Source organism: Gossypium raimondii, chromosome 1 (genome assembly GCF_025698545.1).
Source record: "Gossypium raimondii isolate GPD5lz chromosome 1, ASM2569854v1, whole genome shotgun sequence".
Taxonomy (NCBI): Eukaryota; Viridiplantae; Streptophyta; class Magnoliopsida; order Malvales; family Malvaceae; genus Gossypium; species Gossypium raimondii.
Window position 1 is genome coordinate 14,552,554 of NC_068565.1, and position 24,497 is coordinate 14,577,050.

The window sequence follows — 24,497 nt, forward strand, 5'->3', positions numbered from 1 at the left end:
TTGGACCCGGCCCATGAACACCTCTACTCTTCACCAATTTAAAGTCCCATTTTTCTTTGGCTTTTTATTGGGTGTTTTCATCATTTTTCTCTTTGTTTGTATGGTGGGTTATTTCTTGTTTCTAATTTGTTTATTGTTTTCATTATCATTGCATGAATTTATGTTTCAAATATTGTTTCGAATTTATTAATATTTTAAAATACTTTTCATGTATATATAATTTAATTTTAATTTCTCAGTAAGTTATATGTTATATATAGAAACAAATAAATCTCAATTACATCTATTAAATATATTTATATGTAAAGATAAGTTCTCAATTTATTAATTGGTCCAATAACTTCACTTTATTTTAATTTTAAATGTAATTATAAAAAATTAAAATGTTTTTAAAATACAGTGCAATTTCCCCATTTCCCATTTCCCCTCTTCCACCGATCAAAATCCCTAAGCCCGTGCCCTCCCCCCTCTTTTTCCCAATTCGAAAATCAACCTTCACCTCCACCAATCTACCTCCACCGATCCACCTCCGGTCCTCCACGGCTCCACTCAATTCCAGAATCAGAGGTTAGAGCGGTGCTTCTACGTCTTCTACCTTTGAATTTCAAAGGTATGTTAACTTTTAAAAGGGAGTTTGCTGCTGTTAACAGTGTTAACCCTAGACATTTAGTTAGATTTTTTTCCCTCTCTTTTACGGTGCTTCTACCTTTGAATTTTCAGTTCTCGAATTATTTCTCCTCTGTATTTGTAAATCGTCAGTTCTTCACCTTTTCCGCATGTTAATTTGTTAAATTATTTTTCATGTTTTTTGCTTTTTGCTTTTTTATTTTTGGATTGATGAACTGATTGATCTCTGTTATATTAATATGACCAATATGGTGGTTTCTGATTTTGATTTTAAGACACTGAATCTTCGGGGGGGGGATTAAATCTGGAATTTTGGAATGTGGATTCTGGATTGTATGTTCAACCTTTTGAATTAGCATTGGTTTACATCTTTCACGGATGTCCTCGAGACTTGTCCCATTTACCGACAAGTATCACGGGTGAGACTCCTGTTAAGTGTGATTCACTTCTAAGATTCTTGACAAGAGATGTACTGGCCATGCTTTACTAATCTTGTGTCTGCCTTGTAATCTGCACATTTGTCATTGTATGGATGCTGTAAGGGCCCCTCCTCCTCTTTGCCTGCTTAGTCAAACCCATTTTCCAGACAAATCTCTCGCCTCTCTTCAGCATTGAAAATGATAATCTCTTCTTTGATGAGAAACATCCTGGCTTGGGAGAGACTGATTATTAAGAGTTTTATTCAACAAGTGAAGTATTATTTTTTTTAGCATATGGTTCCTGACATCTGGAAACTTGTTTTTTCATTTTTAGAAAGCAACTTATATATATATATGTATGTATATATATCTTTACCGTAAAATTGCCTTGAGGTGAGTTTTGTATTTCAATACGAAGCTATAGGATTAAGGGTAGCTGAGCACAATTAAGAACAAAATTGTGTTATTCAATTATTATTGGATGAGAATTGATTTATGTTTTATAGAGCTTGTAATTTGCAGGGCTGAGATCACAAGCTTAGTTTCTTCATTTAATCTCATCTTTTTTGTTTTTTCTTTGTTTTATTGCAGAAACAAGTGACATTGAAATCGATTTGGCTTACCTTAGTTTCCTTTCCGGTAAGCTTTCATTTACATTTTCTTTTTAGAATTTAATTTAATTTAATTTGATTTTCTTTTATTTTACTTTGTACAACATTTTGCAATTAAATGCAGGATTAGCAGATTTTCTAGATGATAATTTGTGTCCTTATCTCAAAACATTGTTATGATTACTGATTCCTCTGAAAAAGAAGTGAACTTCCAAAATATTAGGGGAAAGAAAAACTTAAATTTTGATTAAATTATGGTAATGTTATGCTAAAATTGATTATCTACTAGTAGGAAAATAATTGGATTGAGAAATGGAGATGCTTCTATTTATGAATTTGGATTGGATTTATGCAGTTTGAATTTCATTAATTTCTTTTTTGGTACATATGTAATTTAGCTTATAGAATAAGTATGACTATCTCAATTGCTTAAACATAAAGGATGTTTTCTAGTTTAGGCTTATATATACAATATTATGCTTTCTACGTTTATACATAAATTTGAAATCTAATAAATGTTTTGTTCCATTCAATTCTTATTCCTTTTTTGTTTGCGTTTTCACACTCTAATTTATTAGGAATTTTAAGTTTTAAATTGTTTAAACTCAATTGTTTTAAATTGTTTAAATTCAATTTTTAAGTTTAGGTTTATTAGGAAATTTTAAGTTTTAAATTGTTTAATCTCAATCCTTTAAACGCAAAGGATTACTTGAATTAAGTTTTAAATTTTAAATCATGTCAAATTCGTTAAAGTAGTTAATCATATTCTAATCTCTCTTATTGAACTAATTTCCACTCCATTAATTCAATATTTACATAGCTGCTATAACAATTTTGGTGTTTACTAAAAAAAAAAAGGGCCGGGCAGGGCAGGGCCCAGGAATTTTTTCCCGGGCCAGGCTTGGACAAATTTTCAGGCCCATATTTTGGGCCGGGCCTGGGCCTAGAAAGCGGGCCTAATTTTTTTCTGGGCCCGACCCGGCCCATCGATTTGCTAAGGTACACCGGAAACGGCTTTCTTTTATTCTCATATATAATAATTTTATATTACTTTTTATATTTTTTTTCTTGTTTTATTTCAAGTTTTAGAGTGTTTTATCATCGTTTTTTTTTTTTTTTGAGAATTAGTTTGACAATAAACACAAAGAAAATGACCCTTTTTGTCCCATGAGTGAGATTGTTTATTAGCTCCTCTTCACCAATTTAAAGTCCCATTTTCTTTGGCTTTTTATTGGGTGTTTTCATCATTTTTCCCTTTCTTTGTATGGTGGGTTATTTCTTGTTTCTAATTTGTTTATTGTTTTCATTATCGTTGCATGAGTTTATGTTTCAAATATTGACGATGGGTATAAATGTGTTTTTTCCCCCTTTTTCGATCAAAAGAAAATAGATTGACGATGGGATTACCAAATGCAAGCGGTGACTTGTCAACTGAAGTTGAGGTAGATGCTTTCAGACGCCTCTTTCCCCTTCGTTTCTACGAGAAACATCTTTTAGAGTCTATACGTCCTGATGCTCGTCCGCTTGGAAGAGCAAGAGAAACCACCATTGCCCTTGGTTAGTAAAAGAAAAAAGATATACCTATGAAACTTTTATGTGACATAATATTTCTTCATACTTGGATCTGATTCCTTTAATATCCAGGGGCTGTTGCATCTGCTAATGGTTCAGCACTTGCAAAAATTGGTTCAACTGTAAGTTTGTCACTTTCTCTTAATACATATACTGCTTTGCTTTGGCAAGCAATTAAGCTTGGAGTTTAATAATTAATTGCTTGCATGGCATAGACTATGTTGGCTGCTATCAAAATGGAGGTCATGACCCCTTCATTGGAAACACCGGATGAGGGTTGTATAGGTTTGCTGCCGTTAGCTGCACGCTTTCCTGTTTCTCTTTCTCTTCTTAAAACGCATCTCTTATCTCTCGTACTTTATCATAATTTCTTTTTCATTTTCAGCTATTGATTTCCACATGCCTCCAATTTGTTCTCCAATTGTTAGGCCTGGCAGACCGGCTGAGGCAGCACCAGTCGTTGCGAAGCAATTGTCAGACACTATTTTAAGGCATGCCAATTTAGTTCCTTGATTCTTTATTGATGCTGAGATGCACCCTATTAAGCCTGTTAATTTACTTGTAGTTGTGACGTGTGATGTTTATCTGTGCTGTAAATCTTTAGAATGCAAAGTCTGCAATTTGTTATCTCATCTTTGTGTGGATTCAATCATTATCTTCCTCTTCGCCTCTTTATTTACTTATGATTATTGATGTGGATTCAATTTGTTCTCCCTCTTGCTTCTTACTGCTTGCTGAAGCACACTGGTCAGTTATTTTATCTAAATTTGTTGGTGGTTTCGTTTCTTTTGAATCTCTTTACACTTATAAATGTTCTGTTTCAAAACTGTTCCACTTTGAATCCTTTTCTTTCTGTTAGGTTCTCAAACAACCTGTCATGTGTAATTACAGCTCTGGCATGATCAATTTGAAGGAACTGTCCTTGGTTAGTGGAAAAGCTGCTTGGATGGCATATTTGGTACGTGATTGTGGTTTTAAAATGTCTTAATTATCCGTCTTAGGACTTTCAAGTTGTGTAAGAGTTCGAACATAAGCCATCTAGCGTTCATGCAAGTTGATATGGAAATTCAAGTAATACCATAGTGCCTTTGTTCTCCTTGAATACGGAAGTAACATAGTATTCTGTTTTTTCAGGACATATACTGTTTGGATGCTGATGGTGCTCTTTTTGACACTGCATTACTCTCAGCGGTTGCTGCCTTTTCTCATTGTAAGTGTTTCTCTCATTTTCATCAAATATTATAACATCAATTCACCATGCCACTAAATATGATAATACTTGCCAAAAACAACCAACCTCTTCCATGAGAAAGAAGATTGACAATGAGAGGGAAAAGAAAATTTGCGATGGTAAAATTGCTTTGTTCTTTTAAAGAGAAAAATGTATGACCGCCTAAGGAATTCCTCCGGTGTAAATTAAATTAAAAGTAGCATTTCATCTATTTATCAAGAGTGAGTCATAATAGGTTGACAAAAGACACTTGGAACATAATGCTCCTTTTCCTTCTGTTATCTTTAAGAAATTTATGATAAACCACTAAAAGCTATATCCACTTGATGCATTAACATACAAATTGATTTTATTTCAGGGTTGACATTCTGATTTTCATGCTTCTTTTAAGTGTGTGTCTGGCGATCTTGGGGTTTTTGCATGAATTACTTCCTTTAGTTTTAACATAGGAAACGCATTTTCATGTACCAGCAAAAATTACCACTGCTCTATCTTGGCAATACAATGATCGGAATTTGCTTTAGGAACATGGTTTCATCTAATCCATGATTAAAGCTTTTCCTTGGGTAAACCAAAAAATTACTAAATCTCATATTAGATGAGTGATTAGTATGCATAATTGGCAGTATAAATCTTGACCAAGCTTATTGGTTATAGGGCATACTTCAATGGTAGACCCTGTTGTAAAATATCCGCAATTTATACTTTCATGATATAAGATACAAAGCAAGGTCAACCATATGTTATGGCTGTAATCTATTTACCTTTTAATTTTGCCTAGCTTGCTGTCCCATGCAAAGCCTCTTTGAATTATCTGGTCTTGATATTCCCTCTGCAGCTACACTATTGATTTAATAGATTTTGTTTTGGAGTGTCTAACCTAACTGTTTTTATTTTACGAAAAAAAATTCCAGTGGAAATCCCGGTGGTATCTCTCAACGATGATGGAAAGATCGTTTTATCAGAGGAACAAGGACTATCTGACAGGGAACCAGTGAATAAGGAGAAGAGAAAAATTAATCTGAGCAGCGTTCCGTTTTCATTGACATGTGTACTTCACAAGAACTACATTTTGGCAGATCCTACTGCCGAGGAAGAATCTATTATGGACACTATTGTAACCGTGGTTTTAGATTCATCTAGTCAACTCGTCTCGCTTCAAAAACCAGGTGGAACAGTTCTAGCATATACATCAGCTATCCAGGTCAGTTGAATTTTTGGTCTTGATGTCCCTTTTTAGGTTTTAATGATGCTTTAGCAGCATAATACATTTTAGTGCTCTCATCATGGTGTATTTTTCACCGTTAACTTTTGAAGCCACCTTGACTCCAAGATTAGGCCTGAAGGTCATCTTCTTGTCCAAAGTTAAATAGTTTATAGAAATATAGGTTGTCATGTTCAGAGTTCAAACTTTATTTTATTTTTCTTATGATGCTTTACATTTTAGTGCTCTTATCATGGTGTATTTTTCACCGTTAACTTTAGAAGCCACCTTGACTCCAAGATTAGGCCATAAGGTCATTTTCTTGTCCAAAAGGGAAATAGTTTATAGAAATATAGGTTGTCATGTTCAAAATTCGAACTTTTTGGTGCTTTGAAGTCTTTTTCTTTATGATGTGTTTGCCGTACAAATTGTTGTAAAGTTAGGGTTAATGTAATTTTTGTCACTTAAACTTGACAACTAGGTCCAACTTGGTACTCTTAACTTTTTTTTATTAGTCTCAGAACTCGGTAGTTTTTCGTAATTTAGTCATTGAACTTTGATTCCATTAAGGTGTGATGCTTTACACTCTAATATTGTACCATGTCAGCTTTTCCCAATTATATATATATATTAGGTGATTATGTAGCACAATCTCAGAGCACCATGTCATCACACTTTTAACGAAGCTCAAGTTGAAGGACCAAATTGGTAAAAGTTGCAAGTTCTAGGACTAACGTGGACAAAAAAAGTTAAAATACCAAAGTGAACTTAGTTGCCAAGTTCCAGAACTAAAAATTACATTAACCCTTGAAATTATATATTGTTAAAATTATGGTTAATGTAATTTTTTACCCCTAAACTTCGCAATGAAGTCCACTTTAGTATCTGAATTTTTTTTATCCACATTAGTCTTGGAACTTGGCAGCTTTTTCCAATTTTGTCCCTAAATTGGGTTCCATTAAGGTGCGAGCATAACACTCTAAGATTGTGCCACTTCTTCAAACAATCTCGGAGTGTCTCGTTATCACACTTTAATGAAAATCAACTTGCAATGACCGAAATGGAAAAGGTTGCCAAGTTCCTAAACTAACATGGGCCAAACCTAATTGCAAAGTTCAGGAGCTAAAAATTATGTCAACCCTTAAACTTATACTGAACCAATGGACCAAGAGCTTGATATGAAAATAACTTTTCCATGGATGCAGGACTGCATTGCATTAACACGGCAAAGAGTGAAGGAACTTCAAAAGATTCTAGAGGAAGCCATTTCTGGTATGGAGGTTGACTAATCTTGCACCTACTAATTAAATGCTAATAATTGATCTTTTTAAAATTATTGTTGTTTGTTCTATTGCGTTTGTTCAGTGACATTATTAGTTCAGGGACTGGTTTTTGGAGGGTGTAAGGAACCAATTCTAGTATGCTTAAAAGTGGCAAATTTTGTTTATTGCCTTTTGGTATGTTAAAAATGTTCCGTATTTGTTCTATAGAATTTCTTAATGTTGAAAGTATGTGCTAAGTCCCTCTGTTATAGGAACTGAATCAAATTAGTTCATTTACTATTAAATAGACTGATTTTGGCTTGTATTATTAAAAAGAATCAAATAATGTCAAATTGTAATAAAGTTAACATTTAGTGTTTGAAAAATTAATTTTTATTCGTTTCTAGTTCAACTCCAAATAAAGGATTTTATTTGCAAAACCAATATTAACCTTGTCAAAGACGTAACTTTGTTGAAATTTCACCTTAATTGTATAGGGATTAAATTGATTTAGAGGAATTAATTTGATCCAATCTTTATAATAGAGGGGCCTACCAGGTAGTTTGCCATTTCTTAATTGTTCTAGAGTAACTAGAATGCTTGATTACAAAATTGGTCTCAAACTACACCACTTGTTCCACTGAGGTGCCCAAAGTGTTTATTATTATTATTATTATTATTATTGTCAAGAGTAGGCAGATAAATTATTCAATTTGGTCTGTTTTTATTGGTTGGTATTGTATTTTGAGGATAAAATGAGAGGGAATTATTTTTAAGATGCTGAAAATAAAAATAGGTTTCTAAAGAAAAATATGGTATAATTTGAGGTTAAATTTAAATTTAAATTAATAAATACATGATATTTTATATACAAAATTAAATGTATCTGTATTGTAGCCGATATTTGCATCCAAATAATTAATCTTTGGATGAGAAACCAATCAACTAGACCAACACTTTTTAAAATCTTCATTCTAAATCTATGAGCAATTGTTAGATTTTATTTATTTATTTTGTTTTTAGCTTTGGATAAAACCGGATCGTATCTCCTAAAAATCCAAATTAATTAAATTTAATATTTGTTTTTATATTTATATAATTAATTATTCATTAAAATATTCTTAAATATAAATCAAACCCACCCAATTTTATTACTTTTTCAGTTTCTGGACGATTATGTCCATTTTTATTTTGTCTATATTTGCCTTAAAAGTTGACAATTTTTTTAGTTTAGTCTTTATATTTGTGATGATATGGTATTCTGTGATTGTATCAAGTCATTAATTCAAAATTAAAAATTTATATAAAATTGAGAAAAGTTAATGTGACACAACTCAAAGTGTCTAAGTTTAAGGATTAAATTGAAAAATGTTAAAATTTGAGACTAATGAAAAATTAAATATTAAAATTGACTTATTTATCAAGTTGAAGGATTAATTTGAGACTAATAATTTTTTAGTCTAAACAAATATTTCTTTTAAATAAATCATTTTATTTGAGTCCCACCACATTCATTAATAATAATTAAATAATATAATATAATATAAAACTTTTAGATGTAGTCGTTAGGAATCCGAATCCCCAATGCGAGACTATTATCTAATAATTTCAAGCATAAATTTTAGGGATAATATAACTTTTAGTACTTGAACTTGGGAATTAGGCTCACTTTAGTATTTGTACTTTTTTTGTTTGTTTTTTTTTATCTTTAAATTTGGCAACTAGATTCATTTTGGTTGTTAGAATCATCCCGATTAAGCAACAAACAAGTAAAATAGCAAAAGAAATTGAGAAGATGAACACACAATTTAACGTGGAAAAACCCTTCCAAAGAGGATAAAAAAACACGGGCAAAGATAATTTTACTATAATGGCAAAAGAATGAATAGTACATGTTAGAATTGTGTGACCCAAATTCTAAGAGATTGCTTGCAAGTCAAGTTAAACAAAAATATATTTTCTTTCTAGAAGATTTAGTATTTATTAGTATAATATATTTAGCATTTATTAGTATAGTTTATTTGACTTACTAATTTAGCTTATAAATAGGCTCTTTTACAATCTTAGAAATGAGACACACCCATTAGATTAGAACTCGTAACACATTCAGAGAATTTTGTGTTTACGTTTTCGGGTTCTTTGTTTTTCGGGTTTAGTTTTTATCTCCATCTTTTGTACTCTTCATTCTTTTGCCATTATAGTAAAATCTTTAAAGTCGACAACTAAATTTTTGTTTTCAAAAAACGGTTTCGACAAAAAACATATAAAATTAAAGGATCGGTGGCGATTTCGGTGTGATCGGCTCATATTAAAAATTATTTTGGCCTACGAATTTTGAGAAAACGATTTCGGGAGTCAGTTACGTACGAGGAAGGGTTAGCACCCTCGTAACGCCCAAAATTGGTACCAAATTGATTATTTGATGTCTTAGTGTCGAAGGTTAAAAAAAATTTTAAAATCAACTCAAACGGTGGAATTTAAAAAAGAATAATCAATTGTTCAAGTCATGTAAAGAAAACGAGTCCCAATACATTACGGTACAATTCCTCATAATCCCCGAACTTTGAATATCACTTTATTTTATGTGAAAATCTTCATTTTGAGAAAGTAACATGCCACACCCAATACGTTAGGACACAACAAGTTAAGTTCCCAAAAATGATTTTTGTACTCATGCACTTTGAATAAAGAATATCCTCGGTTATTTAAGATTAACAAAGAAAATCAGAACCCAATACGTTAGGGCTCAATTTCCCTCGAAAATTCTAAACTTCGAATATTGCTTTTATTCAAAAAAAGAAAACCTTTGAATCAAAAAAATAACTTTGATGTATGGTTAAAGCCAAAATATATTTTCAAAAAGGGTATGTTAAGGTTAATGTACAATGTGAAACAAAACTTTAATGTAAAACATATATGAATATGTATTTACAATATATATACAAGTACAATATACAAGCAAATTCGAAAATATGAGTGGGCATACTTAACACATAAATATAAGTGTACATATAAAAGGTAAGTGAAGAAATATATACAACAAACTTATAATAATTTCTAAAAAATATGCATGTATATATGTAATGAAAATTGTAAAAATAAAATAAAAAACATGTAGATGTGTATACATTTTCAAAAATAAGAAAAATGTATTAATATATATATATATATATAAAATATAAAGTATAATAAAGTAAAAAATAAAAATAAAAAATGAAAATGTATGTATATGCGTATATATTTACAAAAAAGAACAATATATATATATAAATATAATATATAAATAAACTATGAAAAATATATATATGTGTGTGAAAATCTGTATGTATATAAAGGTATATATAAAATGAAGTATAAAATGTAAGAATATATAAACTATAAAACAATATGTATGTATGTAAAAAAGCTTAAAATTATATATATATATATATATTAAATATGCATATATATAAAATATGCGAATGTAAATGCATAGAAAATATATAATAATAACGATAGTGAATAATATAATAATAATAGACAATGCCAAATAATATAAAAGAACTAAAAAAATTGATTAAGGATCAAACTAAAAAAGAAACAGAGTTTAAGGGCCAAATTTAAAATAATGGAAAACTCCAGAAAGGGCCAAATCGATACGCGCGCCATGAGAGGAGGATTAAAAAGAAATATCCCCATACTGGCCTAACGGCGTCGTTTTAACGAGCTCCATGTGCCTGGTCTATGGGTCGAATTGAAACATGAGCGACATGTTGTGGCGAAATTGAAAATGCATGAAATACCGCATTAAAATCAAAATAAAGGAGGAGGGGCCAAACACGAAAATTCCCCATTTAAGGTCAGAACGCGTTGACCCAGCTTGCGGGTCGGGTCGACGCGCGGGTCTGGACTTCCAAACGGCGCCGTTTTGTCTTTAATATTAAAACTAAATTTTTTCCAAAAAAACAATCTTATTTCATTTTTTCTTTTTTCTTAAAACAAACAGAGGGAGAAAGTGGAGTGCTCTGCTAGGGTTTCCTTAACCTAGCCCCCCCAAGCCGCCGCAGCTCCTCCTTCTCTGCCGTTTCAGACCCCAAGGCGGCGAAACGAAGGGATCCTCCGACAACGCTCCAAAGGTAAGTTCCCCCCTTTTCCCTTCCTTCTCGTTTATTTTTGTTTTAAAAAATCAAGGAAGAACAAAATATAAAAAAAAACAGTACAAGAACAGAGAGAAGAATTAATCTGTGGTTTTGTTTATTTGAGCTATAATTTGTTTGTTGTAGGGTTGAACGATGAGGAATTTTTGTGTTGTTTTAGCTAATTTGAGTAATTCCAAATTGGGGAATTTTTAATATTAGGTTTAAAGTTCAATTTGTTGGATTTGGTTTATTTATGGGGCAATAATTTATTTGTTAGTTTGGGATTTGAGGGTTAATTGATTTGGTTTTTCCATCTACTTGGATTTATGTTATTATTTTTAACTAATTCATTTAAATAAATTTAGGTTTATCAGTTTCCATTGATTTCATTATCATTATTTATATATTTATTCGTTCATTAATTTATGTATTAATATACTTGTTTTCAGCTTTGCTTTAAGTTGTTTGGACGGATGTCTTTTTCTCTTTTTATCTTACTAGTTGTTTTCTGAAATTAGGTCCATTCTTTTAGCTTCATTTCCCTCCTTTCATAGGGATATAGCCTTAGAGGTGTCTACAAAAGTAGAGCTAAGTTTCTCTGATTCTTGGTTTTGCTTTAAGTACCAGTTTTAGACTCAATATCCGAACATGTGTACGGTGATATGATTTTTCAAAGATCCTTCTAAGTAACATAGGCGAGAGCTAGGCTTTTAGAAATCCAGTGTAGTGTTTCAACTTACTGTCCAGTTGTTATTTGAAACACCAGTGATGGCGGTTACTTTTTTCACAGATGTGGAGATGAATGAATGCTTGGAAAATAATGGTGGTTGTTGGCAAGATAAAACAGTAAATCTCACAGCCTGCAGGGTATGAATCAAAACATATTTGATAGGGGTTCTCTACTCCATTAGCTTATTTGAATATATTGATTTGCTTCTTAGGATACATTTCGAGGAAGAGTTTGTGAATGTCTCTTGGTTGATGGCGTGCAATTCAAAGGAGATGGATACAGTCACTGGGAAGGTGAGAATCAAGATTTTATTTGCACGGATTAAGTGTTCATTTGTGATTCATGTCTTATGAGAAAGAAGATTGACAATCAGAATATTTGGAATGGTTAGGAAGAATTTAGATTGTTAGGAAGAATTCTAAAAAAAGGACAAGACATTAAAGCATTTTCCATGTAGTTTGGCATGACAAATCCATTTCATGTTACTTTTGATTACTTATAGAAATGTTCTCTTAATTTTGCATTCAATCAAATTTTAGCATTATAGTTTGGCATCTTAATTTTACATTCAATAGGGCAGTTTGACATGACAATCAAAGTCTATATAAAACCTATATCAAGCAATGCAAAGCAATCGTCAACAAATCAAATCAAATCAAATATATACATAATGGGGGAGAAATCATGGGTGTTGATGTTCTGTTTGCTGTTGTTGATTCTTGTTAGGCCTTAACGTCAAGCTGTTACAGCACTCGCCCCGGTTGGATTTGGGTATGTGTTTTGTGGAACTACTTGCGTCGCCAACGGAACTTCCCTTGGGGATTGTAATCAACGTTGCTTGCCGTCAGAAGCACTAGTGGAGACTCTGGAGGAAACCCACCTCACGAGCAGTTCCGTATTCTGCACTGTTGGGTTTGCTGCCATGACATGTTCGAGGCTAAGCAGCCAAGGGAGGATGCCTGCTAATTTTTTTTTCCTTTTATATTAATATTTGATGGTAAGTACGTAAGTATATTAACTTCACGATTTGTTTTGTTTTTGTTAGCTGCAAGGGAAGTTGCAGGCTGCGTCAATACTTGTGTAGGGAGATGCGCCATGAAGAACTGATGATAATCGCCTATGCACGAAATTATAATAAAAGGCCTTTAATTACATTTAGCCTGAATGAAAAAAACATAATTTGGTTGCTGTTGTATTTTCAGTTTTATATTTACTAAAGTAATATGAAAAAAAGAGAAAAAAAACAGTAATAATACAATTATTGCGGTGACCCAAGAATCATGTGATGTTCCTTGTTTGTTGTTTTTGTTGGATCCTTCATGTTATATTATTTAATTGTTTTTCTTATTTTTGGAGGATTTTATGTGCTAAATGCTCCTAAGAATTTCTTGATTATTTGTTGTTATGAGTGCACAGCGAATGGGCATATTGGAACATGCGAAGCATATTGAAATCTTGACCAGAACGAAACTTAAATGACTTGGTACAGGTAGAAGACCGGAAGGTACAAAATTTTGATATTTTAAACTTATCTTTTAATTTTTTATCTTAAATATTTTAACATTTTATAATTACGTTTAAAATTAAAATAAACTGAAGCTATTGAACCAATTAATAGATTTAGAACTTATTTTTACATATAAATAGATGTAATTGAGATATATTTGTTTGTATAATACTCGAAGCCTTGGCGCTGTGCACTCATAACAACAAGTAATCAAGAAATTCTTGGGTGCATTTAGCATATAAAATCCTTCAAAAATAAGGAAAACAATTAAATAATATAACATGAAGGATCCAACAAAAACAACAAACAAGGAACATCACATGATTCTTGGGTCACCGCAATAATTGTATTATTACTGTTTTTTTTTCATACTACTTTAGTAAATATAAAATTGAAAATACAACAACAATCAAATTATGGTTTTTTCATTCAGGCTAAATGTAATTGAAGGCCTTTTATTATAATTTCGTTCATAGGCGATTATCATCAGTTTTTCATGGCGCATCTCTCTGTACAAGTATTGACGTAGCTTGCAATTTTCCTTGTAGTTAACAAAAACAAAGCAAATCGTTAAGTTAATATACATACTTACTTACCATCAAATATTAATATAAAAGGAAAAAAGAAAAATTACCAGGCATCCTCCCTTGGCTGCTTAGCCTCGAACATGTCATGGCAAAGACACCCAACAAAGGCGAATCACTGAATCGCTTCGTGAGGTGGGTTTCCTCCAGAGTCTCCACTAGTGCTTCTGACAGCAGGCAACGTTGAATACAATCCCCAAGAGAAGTTCTGTTGGCGATGCAAGTAGTTACGCAAAACGCATACCCAAATCCAACCGGGGCGAGTGCTGTAACAACTTGACGTGAGGGACTAACAAGGATTAACAACAGCAAACAGAACATCAACACCCATGATTTCTCCCCCATTATGTATATATTTGATTTGATTTGTTGACGATTGCTTTGCATTGTTTGATGTAGGTTTTATATAGACTTTGATTGTCATGCCAAACTGCCCTATTGAATGTAAAATTAAGATGTCAAACTATAATGCTAAAATTTGATTGAATACAAAATTAAGAGAACATTTCTATAAGTAATCAAAAGTAACATGAAATGGATTTGTCATGCCAAACTACATGGAAAATGTTTTAATGTCTTGTCCTTTTTTTAGAATTCTTCCTAACAATCTAAATTCTTCCTAACCATTCCAAGTATTCTGATTGTCAATCTTCTTTCTCATAAGACATGAGTCACAAATGAAAACTTAATCCGTGCAAATAAAATCTTGATTCTCACCTTCATAGTGACTGTATCCATCTCCTTTGAATTGCACGCCATCAACCAAGAGACATTCACAAACTCTTCCTCGAAATGTATCCTAAGAAGCAAATCAATATATTCAAATAAGCTCATGGAGTAGAGAACCCCTATCAAATATGTTTTGATTCATACCCTGCAGGCTGTGAGATTTGCTGCTTTATCTTGCCAACAACCACCATTATTTTCCAAGCATTCATTCGTCTCCACATCTGTGAAAAAAGTAACCGCCATCACTGGTGTTTCAAATAACAACTGGACAGTAAGTTGAAACACTACACTGGATTTCTAAAAGCCTAGCTCTCGCCTATGTTACTTAGTGTGAGAATTGGATAAGGCCATATGTCTAACATGGATATGTGCAAGTTGTTCTTAGTTTTTCCTGTATTCAGAGTGTTTTTGGAGGGTCATATCCCCATACTCGTATATGAAAACGTGTCAGACATGGGTACTCAAGAGAGGTAAAGAGTCAGCACCCCTAAGTGGAACCAGACTAAAATACTTCTCTTGCAAGAAAAATAAAACAAGACAAACTCACCACCACTCAAACAAACAGCTGGTTCCGTAGTCTCCTTGAAGCCGTTACATATGGCCTTCAAAACAGCACCCTTGGCCAGCTTTCCTGCATGCAGATATGTTAAACACGGAAAGCACCCAAAATTTTATCTGGGAAATACAGGTATAAATACGAACCTCGATATTGGCGATTGTTGACAACAAGTGCAGGCAATATGGTAACATCTCCTCTAGATCCTTTCCCCGCCTATGAAAATGTTTCTATTAAATAGCCTCAAAAAGGTCAAGAAGACAACGAATTGGAAAAAGAGTAGTGAAACATAAAATATCTAAGCCTGAGAGGACTACTTGAGCATCTTGTTCTTCTTTCAGAACAGGATTCTCCGTATCAGCATCTGGATCTCCCATACACTTTCCAATCTTTTTAGCATCAAGCCCTGAATTGATGACAAAGGAATATCATCAATTTATTACTAGTTTCCAGCAAGATTTTGATTTTTGACTGTGCTATTAATATTAACAGAAATTTTAAGATAAACCAAGGATTCTTCCAAATAATATTTACCAAGAGATTTGATAATACCATCTGCACATTCCTTGTTATATTTTTTCTCCTTTATGGGCCGTCTTATTTGAAAATCAGCCACATAGTCCCACCACACCCAAGGCCTATTGGTCTCATTTGCCGCTTTGAAAACGCAAAGCTGCCTTAAGGTCTCAATAACTACATCTTTCCCTTCATAACCTGAGCTAAAACCTTGTTCAGGATCCGGTGCACAGTATCTTCCGCGGTTGATGCATTGAGATTTGCACTGTCGGCTTAGGGTGAAAGCTTGAGGGCAGTACCAAGTTATATAATGGGGTGTGAACTGCGTATAGCCAGCTTTTTCGAGAATCTGAGCAGCACCCTTGAAATCCTTCACAAATGCCATCAGCATATCACATTTAACTCCGCATTCATCATTGCTGTTGGTCCATAACTCGTACTCGTCACGATCATCAGGGTTAGAGTTTCACCAAAAGTTTTCTCGATAAGGGCAGATGGAAATGTTATATTTTCAATGTATTTGGCAGATGAACTGTCCTCTTCAGGATTGTCCATGGTTATTAATGCTTCTTCAATATCATCCGCAACAAGCACTGCAGAAGCATCTGCTTGCCGTACATTCCAAACCTTTAAAGCAAAGAGCAATCTGGAAAAATAATAAGAAAAAAGGCGCTAAATGCATTCTCCGAAAAATTACATTTTTCCGCGTGTTTGGGATGCGAATCGCGAAATCGACATGGTCTGGCATATGGTCGTGTGCCAGCCCGTGTGGCTCACAGGGCCGTGTGTCCAACCCGTTGGGAAAGCTCAACTCGTGTGGCTTTTGATATATGCTCTATTTGTTCGATTTTAGCTTTTTTTTTTGTTTCTTTTACTCTCAAATGCTCTCCTAAATATAGAAACATAAATTTAAAGTATTAGAAGCATAAAATTCACTAATTTGCATAAATAATCATCCAAAAATGCATTAAGAACGAGATTAAAATATGATACTTTTATCACTTATCAATGACTGATAAAAAAGCTGAAGAGTCCTAACCAGACTCTAACTGTTGTTTTATCAAACATGCCACTCTTTAGTAGGCTAAAAAAAGGTCAAACACCTATGGGACTAAAAAAGCCCACGGCCCAAGAAGAAAATCCGTTCTCATTCTAACAAAACATAAAACAAGCATGTCAAAATCCCCAACATTTAGTTACCTTGTCTTCGATTTGATTTTCATGTTTTCATCCTCTGTTCAAAGGGTTTGCGAATGAAGAAGAATCAACTTGAGTGAACAAATTCACTCATTGTTGCATAAAAGTATGAGCAAAATGGTTAGAATCAAATTGGTTTGAGGGAGAATTGGATTTAACAACCTTTTGAGTAAGATTTATTCTACTTGGAAACCTTTAACTACAACCCATCCCATGGATTTAGGAAATGAGTACTATACGGTCAAATTCAATTCACAAGCTTGTCAATATTGAGGTGTGAGAAGCTATCTTTTGGACAAGCCTTTGACCTCGCCAATCCCACATCCCATAGTTTTTGTAAAATATGCCATTTAATAATTTACTTTTAAAATTTTAACATTGGCTCAACCAATAAATATATTTAATTTTCATTTTAATAAAGTAGATAACATATTTTATTTTGGAAGATTAATATTTTTAAATTTACGAAATGATCTATTAATTCCTCTTTTAACTTTTCTAGACTGAAATGAAGAGTACAAATCGATAAAAGTATTATGGAGACCTCTATACTGGAGTCAAATTCCATTTGTCCCTCTAATAAAAAATTAGACAAATTAGACCCACAATTCAAGTTTCATGTTTATAGTTGCACCAAATTAAAATTCATGTATCAAATTGCACATTGAAATAAAGTTTAAGTATAAATTTGATATTTATCCCTTTCGGGATTGAATCCAAAACAAGAAAGTTATTTTTTAATGTTTTTTAATTTCAGAATATGTGTTAATAATCAATCAAATATCTTTTTCTTTAAATTAAATTTCTATGTTGTCTTGTATATTCTAATAATACAAGTATCGCGATATTAATATCACTTTGAAAGTCTATAACTATCACTCTTGAGATATACGGAATATTTATTATTTAAAAGATTAAAGGAAAAATTGTTACAAAAAGTATTCACCTTAATCAATATTCAAATTTTTTATACTGCACATTCTTAAAATAAGGATACAATATCGAGTAAAACAAAGAAAACCAAGAATAATAGTGAAAAACACGGCTTTTAAAAATGTGAAGAGAAATTATATGTATTTTAGTCGTGTATGATTATTAAGTGTCGGACCAATCAACGGGCCCTAAATTCGGCACAAATATCTCATTTAAAACTCTTTAAATTTCATTTCATTTCTATCCTTATGTATCAATAAAAATATATCTTACTTTTTTGCTTTAACCTTTTTAAAAAATAAAAAAGATGGCAAAGGTTTCTTTCGTTGCATTCTCATTGACTTTGGTGCTCTCAAGCCAATTCATAGTAGGATAAAATGAGAAGGCTTTTGATGAGGCAGCATCCCCAGAAGCGGTAGGGGTATTTGGGGCTTTAGTTATGGCCGGCATTATTTCGAAATTGCAGGATGATGGAATGCAAGGGGAGCATTTGAAAAAAATAATAGCAGACCCTAACTTTGTGTCGAGGGTGGATAAACTCATTGAAAAGTTTAAAAGCTCTGTTGGAGATAATTCTGGGAGTGTGGATGGGACAACCTTTGCCTTAGCTGATGAGGTTGCAGCTTCCCCAGAATCGGAAGAAGAAATTGCTACTGAAGTTTCCAATGGCTTGTTGAAAATGGAAAAGGAGGGATTAGTAGACCTCGGTGATGTGACATCAGACCCAAAGTTTAAGGAAGAGGTGGCTAAAGCCATTCGATATTTTAGAAGCAATGCAAAAGATAATGCTAACACAGAAAATGAGAAGAATTAGTGAGGGAATGATGCAGCAAATTACCATAAACATGTAAACTAATCGCAACGAGCAACCTTACGCAATGTAATTGAACAAAAAAATTATGCACTTTAATTGATATATATTATTTACTTAATGACAAATTTGTAACAGCAATAAAAAAATCTTAATTTCTTAACCTATAAAGATCTGTATGTATCAATCTTATGATAACAATTTTCTCTTCTAGGGATATCGCTAAAGTGGATTGTCCTTGTCACTTTCTTTATTCAGAGTAGGGTGAGATACTAAAAGGTTCGATTAAGAGAGGATGAACCGAAAAATAATCATTTAAAGAGACTCTCTTCAATGCAATGAGAATGTGGTAAATGCGTACAATAATACAGATGAGTAAGATATCAAACTCTTAGATGGTGATGTTTTGATTGAAGTCGTTGATCGAATTCCTTCAATCAAATTCTCTGAGCAAATTCTCTCATTGTTGCTTAAAAGTATGAGCAAAACGATTATAATCAAATTGCTTTGAAGGAGATTGGATTTAACACCTTTTTTTAGTAAGCTTTATTCTACTTGAAAACCTTTAACTACAGTTAGACCAGCTCATGGGTAAACATTTGCATTGAAAAAATTGACTCGACTCTTTTGAAAAGTTAATTACTAAATTTAGTAAAAAAAAAGAGAGTCCAATTGACCACATATATAAATATTGAGGACTAAATTTATCATTATGCTATTTAAATATGATATTATGTTTTGAACTTAAAAAAGGAAATAAAAAACCCTTTACAAACTTAATCAATATCACTTTTTAATTAGTTACATGTTTCAATGATTATAATAGAAACAACTATGGCATCCGTGCGACCAAGCGTAAGTGATTAACGACTCTTTCCTTAGAAAGGCGTTCATATTTGGGATTCATGACTGCCCTTTTTAATAATATTGTTTCAAAAGTTCAAATTCACATTCTCTTATTGGAAGTATAATCTGTATTACCACTGCACCCAATACTTATTATTTTCATATTAAATGTATGATTGAAAAAAAATATGTAAACATTATAGTCATTAGAAGTTATATATTGATAATTTATAGATCTATAAATTTAATTATATCAAAAGAATATCAAGATAATTATTCCATTGACCTATCATACACTATATATATATTTATGCGGAATAAATATTTAGGGATCTTTATATTTAATTTATTTTAAAATAAATAGAGTAATTTAATTGAAAATATAGCGACATATTTATTTCGGTTGATAAACGACTAATTTAGTCCATATTAAAATAAATAAGGAATTTATTTTAAGATTATAAGACAATTCTAAAAAAGACATTAAAGGATTTGGCACAATCAGTTATCTATAAAAATATTTAAAAGGAAAAATAAATTTGGAAAATTCCATTTAAAAAGTAAATTTGAATATGCATTTGAAAATAAAAAAATTTGAGTTCAATAATATTGTATTCCAGTGCTTTTGACAATAATTCCATTAATTTTTAAAATGAATCGAAAACTTTAAATATGATTTTAATGACAATTAATTAAAAAGCATTTTCTATGTGATTTGGCATGACAAGTCCATTTCATCTCAATTTGATTCCTTATAGAAATGTCCTCTTAATTTTGCATTCAATCAAATTTTAGTAGGGCAATTTGACATGACAATCTCCTACATAAAGTCTATATATTTTAAAGGGAATCGCTTTACTACATGAGTCCCCAACCCCTCCTACACACAAGGCACAATTTCAAACTTAGTTATTCAATCATTTAAGTGTGTTCTCGTATATATACACATCCCACACTTGGTATTTAACCAATGTGGGATCTAAAGTTTTTTTCCTCGACAAATATTTTCAAATAGCTTATTTTGAGTATCAGTTAATTCTCATTCATCACTCAACTATCTTGATCATATAATATACTGTTGTAAAGGTCTCATGAAATAGAATATAAAACCATAATTTATGATTCAACTCTCAACATTTACCGATTGAAAATATACCTCAAAGTTTTCATAAATTACAAATTTTCCAACATTATCATTAGAGATGCGCAAGATTCTACACTCAAAAGTATCATTGCATGAAAACATGCCTTCCCCTTTGGCTGCCGAAGCAGTGGCATGTTTGCAGCTGTAGACTTAACGACGTGGAGGTTGAAAGCGATGCTTTAACCATGACTCGAAAACTGCAAAAAGAAGAAATTGAAAGGTCTGAAATAGCATTGGAAAGTTGTGTTTTTAAGCATGTGCCGAGACAGGCGAATAGTGCTGCCCATGTTCTAGCTACAGAGGGACTAAAAAGAGAAAAAGCTCCTTATCTGATAGGTGATGTTCCCCTTTATGAAAAACGAACGGTAGAAGATGATGAACGGTGGTTGGCCCTTTCAACTACGGCAGATGGTAGAAGGTTGGATCCATTCTTCCAGCGAGTGGTTAGATAACAAAACTAACAGACATGAGTTTCATCCTCCGCTATTCTCTTTGATACTAAGGGCTAGTTTGGATGGGCGGTGTGTTTGCCTCCGGTGAGGTTAAAAACAGCGGTGGCGGTGAGATTAGTTACTATAGCAGTGAGATTGGATACTGTAGCGGTGAGATTAGAAACAGTGGTGGAATGTGTGTTTGGATTCAAACGCAGCTGTAGTGGTGAGGTGAGAATAAAAATAACTATTAAGGACATCAGATTAGAATTGATATATAATAGAAATTTTTTAAATTATTTAAATTTTTAAAATTATTAAAATATGTGAATTTATAAATTCATTTAATAAAATATTAAAATGTATCTTCCAATATTTTAATGAATTATATAATTAATTTAAATTATTTATTAGATAAAATGATAATTATTTTTAATTTTTTATAGTTAAATATTTTTTATAACAATGTTAAATATTATTTTTACAAATAGTAACATTATACTTGGATCAAATTTTAAAGTATCTAAACGGATAAATTTTAATAAAAAAAATAGTAACATAAGACATAACAAGTTTCATTATTACTAGAAATTAGGTTATGATACAAAATGTTTTTACAAATATGGATTCATTAAACTAGTTGCAATGGTTTCCCTTAACATCATGATTTCAAGGTCACTTTCTCTATTAGAAGAACTCGATTCACCTCTATCAAACTGGCTTGAAGAGACTGGCATGTCGGGTATATTCTCAAATTCTCGAAAATCCTCATCATTTGGCGAAGCATGTCTTCGAATGTAATTATGCAAAACCATTGTTGCAATAACTATTAAAACTTGCTTATTGAATGAATAACTTGGAATATCTCTTAATATTGGCCATTTTTTTCCACACTCCAAATGTTCATTCAATCACAGAGCGTAACGAAGAATGGACATGATTAAAGGTTTCTTTTTTTCCAGATACTTGATGATTACCTCGACGAAAATCAGGTAAATGATATCGTTCCCCCTATATGGACCTAGAAAACCTGCCATTTATGGATATCCTGAATCCACAAGATAGTATTTTCCTACAAAAAAGTAAAACATAATATCAAGTTTAAAAATAAATTAAAAATTTTAATTTTTTTATGTAAAAAGTAATTAAAAATTTAAAGTTCAACCTGGTGGAGGGTGTGGAAACTTCAACTCTTGTTTTCTAAGTGCTTGCAAAAAAATCTACTATCATGTGTTGTTCCTTCCCAACCAGGAAATGCAAAAATAAAGCACGTGTTGAAGTCACAAACTGCCATAATATTTTGAGTTGGTGCACCTTTCCGTCCGATATAAGGTATTTGACAAGAAGCGAAATGCATGCTTTTATGTGTGTTCCATCTATGGCCCCAATACAATCCTTTAAAATAAATACAAGTAATGAGATACAAGTTAGAAATAATTTATATTTTAAAAATATAAAGAGTGTGTAAATTTTACCTTAAAGTGTGGCCAATATCTTGTATCATGTCGAATATGGTTCGGTACTTCCTCGAATTGACCTTCAGTGGGTTTAATCGTGTCTATTCCCATTCGAGCGAATATATGCAACATATTAGTAAAAATTCGACTAACAATTTCCCCAGATCGTTGAAACCGCTCTGTTGCATTTGAATTTGATTCTCTATTTCCAAGAATGTACAATGATAATGCTAACTTCTCCATCGCCGATACTTTCCCATTGTTTAAGCCATAATTTGTTTACAAATCATGCAACAAGCTGTGAAATATATCCTTTGGCATCCTAAAACTATTCATGCAACGATCATCGTGCCCTTTTAATACTTCGTCCACCTACATTTGACCTGTATAATTTGAATCCATACGCGGTTGCATAGTGAAATAAGTTTCATGGTGTACCAATACACTGCTTAACACATATTCTTCCTCTTCATGATAACTATTGTTCTCAACTTGGGTAACAATTGTGGCTATTCTTCGTTGAGCTTCTTCACTTAATTCAGGGGTATCATAATTCATATCAAAACTATTATACATATTGTTAAATTCATCCATAACCTGAAAAAGTAATCAAATGAAAATAAATCCTTTAAAATCTCGTGACATTCTATACAACACAGAAACTTGATTAAAATCGTAGCATAAAAATACCAAACATAAAAAGTAGCATACATTAGTTTTACATATAAAAAAGTAGTATAGTTATATTACAATAATAATTCTAAGGAGCTTATGGTGGAGGTGGTTGATGGTATGGTTGGAAGGGAAATGAGGATGTTGCTACCAATGATGAAAATGTTGCAATTGGATTTTGTTCAGCATACTCACTCCGAAGCCACCAAACCCTATCATCTGGATCTAAGTTCAAAAACACTTCTCGTTTCACCGGTATTTGGAACATTTTGGTGGCAAAATAATACAGTTCATCTTTTTTTGAAATTTCATCTCCCAAAGCACGCAAAGCATCCGTTGCATTTGAAATAGTATATTTTGGTGGCAAAATAGTACAATTCATCTTTTTGTTTGGTATCCTCATTAGATGCTCCAACTGCTGAAAATTCGGGGTGAGAATGGTGTTTATGCTTTCAGTGACTTCATGTGTGTCTTGTATGGGTTTGATTGTGTCTGATTCAAGTCTTATTTGTTCTATTGAATGCTTTATAATGACATTCATGTGTGTCTTATATGGTTCTCTTATATTATGATATTGCATGTGGTGATGTGGTTCCAGTGCAGTTAAAGCACACTAGTTCTTAATAGAGGAAAGCTGGGATACTTTTAAACAGATTTTTGATACCAACATGCTTGAAGCATCGAAGGTATTGGCATAAGTATTCATTTATTCTCTTGACATTGGATATCAAAAGATTATTGGGCACATTTGTGAGAGAAGGAATATGCATTTCCTCTAATATTAACTTGCAGTTACTCTTGTTGCACTACCCTATCTCCTATTCTTGTGGTATTTATGCTGGTTATGAATATAACTTCAGTGATTTTAGTCTAAAATTTGCATGTTCATCAGTTTTTTGGGAGTTAATCAGGCTCATGAAACTTTGGGCCAATGGTGTGTTGTGTTCATGTCATTCGGGGTGAAAGAGACGGATTTGGGGGAAGATGTTGATGCTGTTGATGGTGGTTTGTAGTATGTAAGAAGAGCGATAACTAGTTTTCTTTCAATTGTGGTATGTTTTATCCTTAAATAAGTCACTGTGCCTGGCATTTAAGTTTCCTGCTTTACATCATTGAGGATCGAGGCATATGGGGGCAGTTCACTCCTCAAAACGATTTATAAGGCTCTAGATTAGGTGAGTGTAAGTTCGAAATGACTAAATGCAAGTCTCAGCAGCTGGTAATTTTAAATACCCGGTTATGCAGGTTGTGAAACTCTCGGAGTGCGAAATTTATAGTTATAATCCAGACTCTAATGCAGATCCCTTTCTAGAGAAATGATCAATGTAAGTGTGTATTAT

At 32.4% G+C, this 24,497-nt stretch overlaps 3 protein-coding genes and 1 long non-coding RNA gene across 4 annotated transcripts; 2 read left to right on the forward strand and 2 right to left on the reverse strand.

Moving 5' to 3' along the window:
• Positions 1-406: 406 nt before the first annotated feature.
• On the forward strand, positions 407-7,175 carry LOC105783619 (uncharacterized). The gene is made up of 10 exons (XM_012609185.2): positions 407-610; positions 1,638-1,685; positions 3,041-3,214; positions 3,302-3,351; positions 3,445-3,514; positions 3,615-3,720; positions 4,121-4,187; positions 4,364-4,439; positions 5,375-5,664; positions 6,870-7,175. The coding sequence occupies exons 3-10, from the start codon at positions 3,055-3,057 to the stop codon at positions 6,951-6,953; spliced, it is 903 nt and encodes a 300-aa protein (XP_012464639.1). The 5' UTR covers positions 407-610; positions 1,638-1,685; positions 3,041-3,054; the 3' UTR covers positions 6,954-7,175.
• Positions 7,176-10,871: 3,696 nt separating this feature from the next.
• LOC105783670 (vacuolar-sorting receptor 3) lies at positions 10,872-13,121 on the forward strand. The gene is made up of 4 exons (XM_012609256.2): positions 10,872-11,041; positions 11,835-11,911; positions 11,986-12,067; positions 12,501-13,121. The coding sequence occupies exons 2-4, from the start codon at positions 11,843-11,845 to the stop codon at positions 12,629-12,631; spliced, it is 282 nt and encodes a 93-aa protein (XP_012464710.1). The 5' UTR covers positions 10,872-11,041; positions 11,835-11,842; the 3' UTR covers positions 12,632-13,121.
• Positions 13,122-13,374: 253 nt separating this feature from the next.
• Positions 13,375-13,972, reverse strand: LOC105783658 (uncharacterized). Its single transcript, XR_008196633.1, has 2 exons — positions 13,916-13,972; positions 13,375-13,822 (listed from the first exon to the last, which is right to left on the reverse strand). It is a non-coding gene; the product is annotated as an uncharacterized LOC105783658 (long non-coding RNA).
• A 27-nt stretch (positions 13,973-13,999) lies between these two features.
• On the reverse strand, positions 14,000-16,889 carry LOC105786800 (vacuolar-sorting receptor 3). The gene is given in 9 exon segments (XM_052630286.1): positions 14,000-14,300; positions 14,583-14,664; positions 14,739-14,815; positions 15,142-15,225; positions 15,297-15,366; positions 15,468-15,556; positions 15,685-16,128; positions 16,131-16,312; positions 16,867-16,889. Coding segments are annotated over 9 exon segments (1,197 nt in total). The 3' UTR covers positions 14,000-14,154.
• Positions 16,890-24,497: the final 7,608 nt, after the last annotated feature.

Excerpts from the sequence above, each read along its gene's own strand:
- LOC105783619 (XM_012609185.2), top strand. The coding sequence starts at position 3,055 with ATGGGATTACCAAATGCAAGCGGTGACTTGTCAACTGAAGTTGAGGTA. Across the intron at positions 3,215-3,301 it reads AGAAACCACCATTGCCCTTG|GGGCTGTTGCATCTGCTAAT; the intron begins GTTAGTAAAAGA and ends TTTAATATCCAG. Across the intron at positions 3,352-3,444 it reads TTGCAAAAATTGGTTCAACT|ACTATGTTGGCTGCTATCAA; the intron begins GTAAGTTTGTCA and ends TGCATGGCATAG.
- LOC105783670 (XM_012609256.2), top strand. The coding sequence starts at position 11,843 with ATGAATGAATGCTTGGAAAATAATGGTGGTTGTTGGCAAGATAAAACA. Across the intron at positions 11,912-11,985 it reads TAAATCTCACAGCCTGCAGG|GATACATTTCGAGGAAGAGT; the intron begins GTATGAATCAAA and ends TTTGCTTCTTAG. Across the intron at positions 12,068-12,500 it reads TGGATACAGTCACTGGGAAG|GCCTTAACGTCAAGCTGTTA; the intron begins GTGAGAATCAAG and ends GATTCTTGTTAG.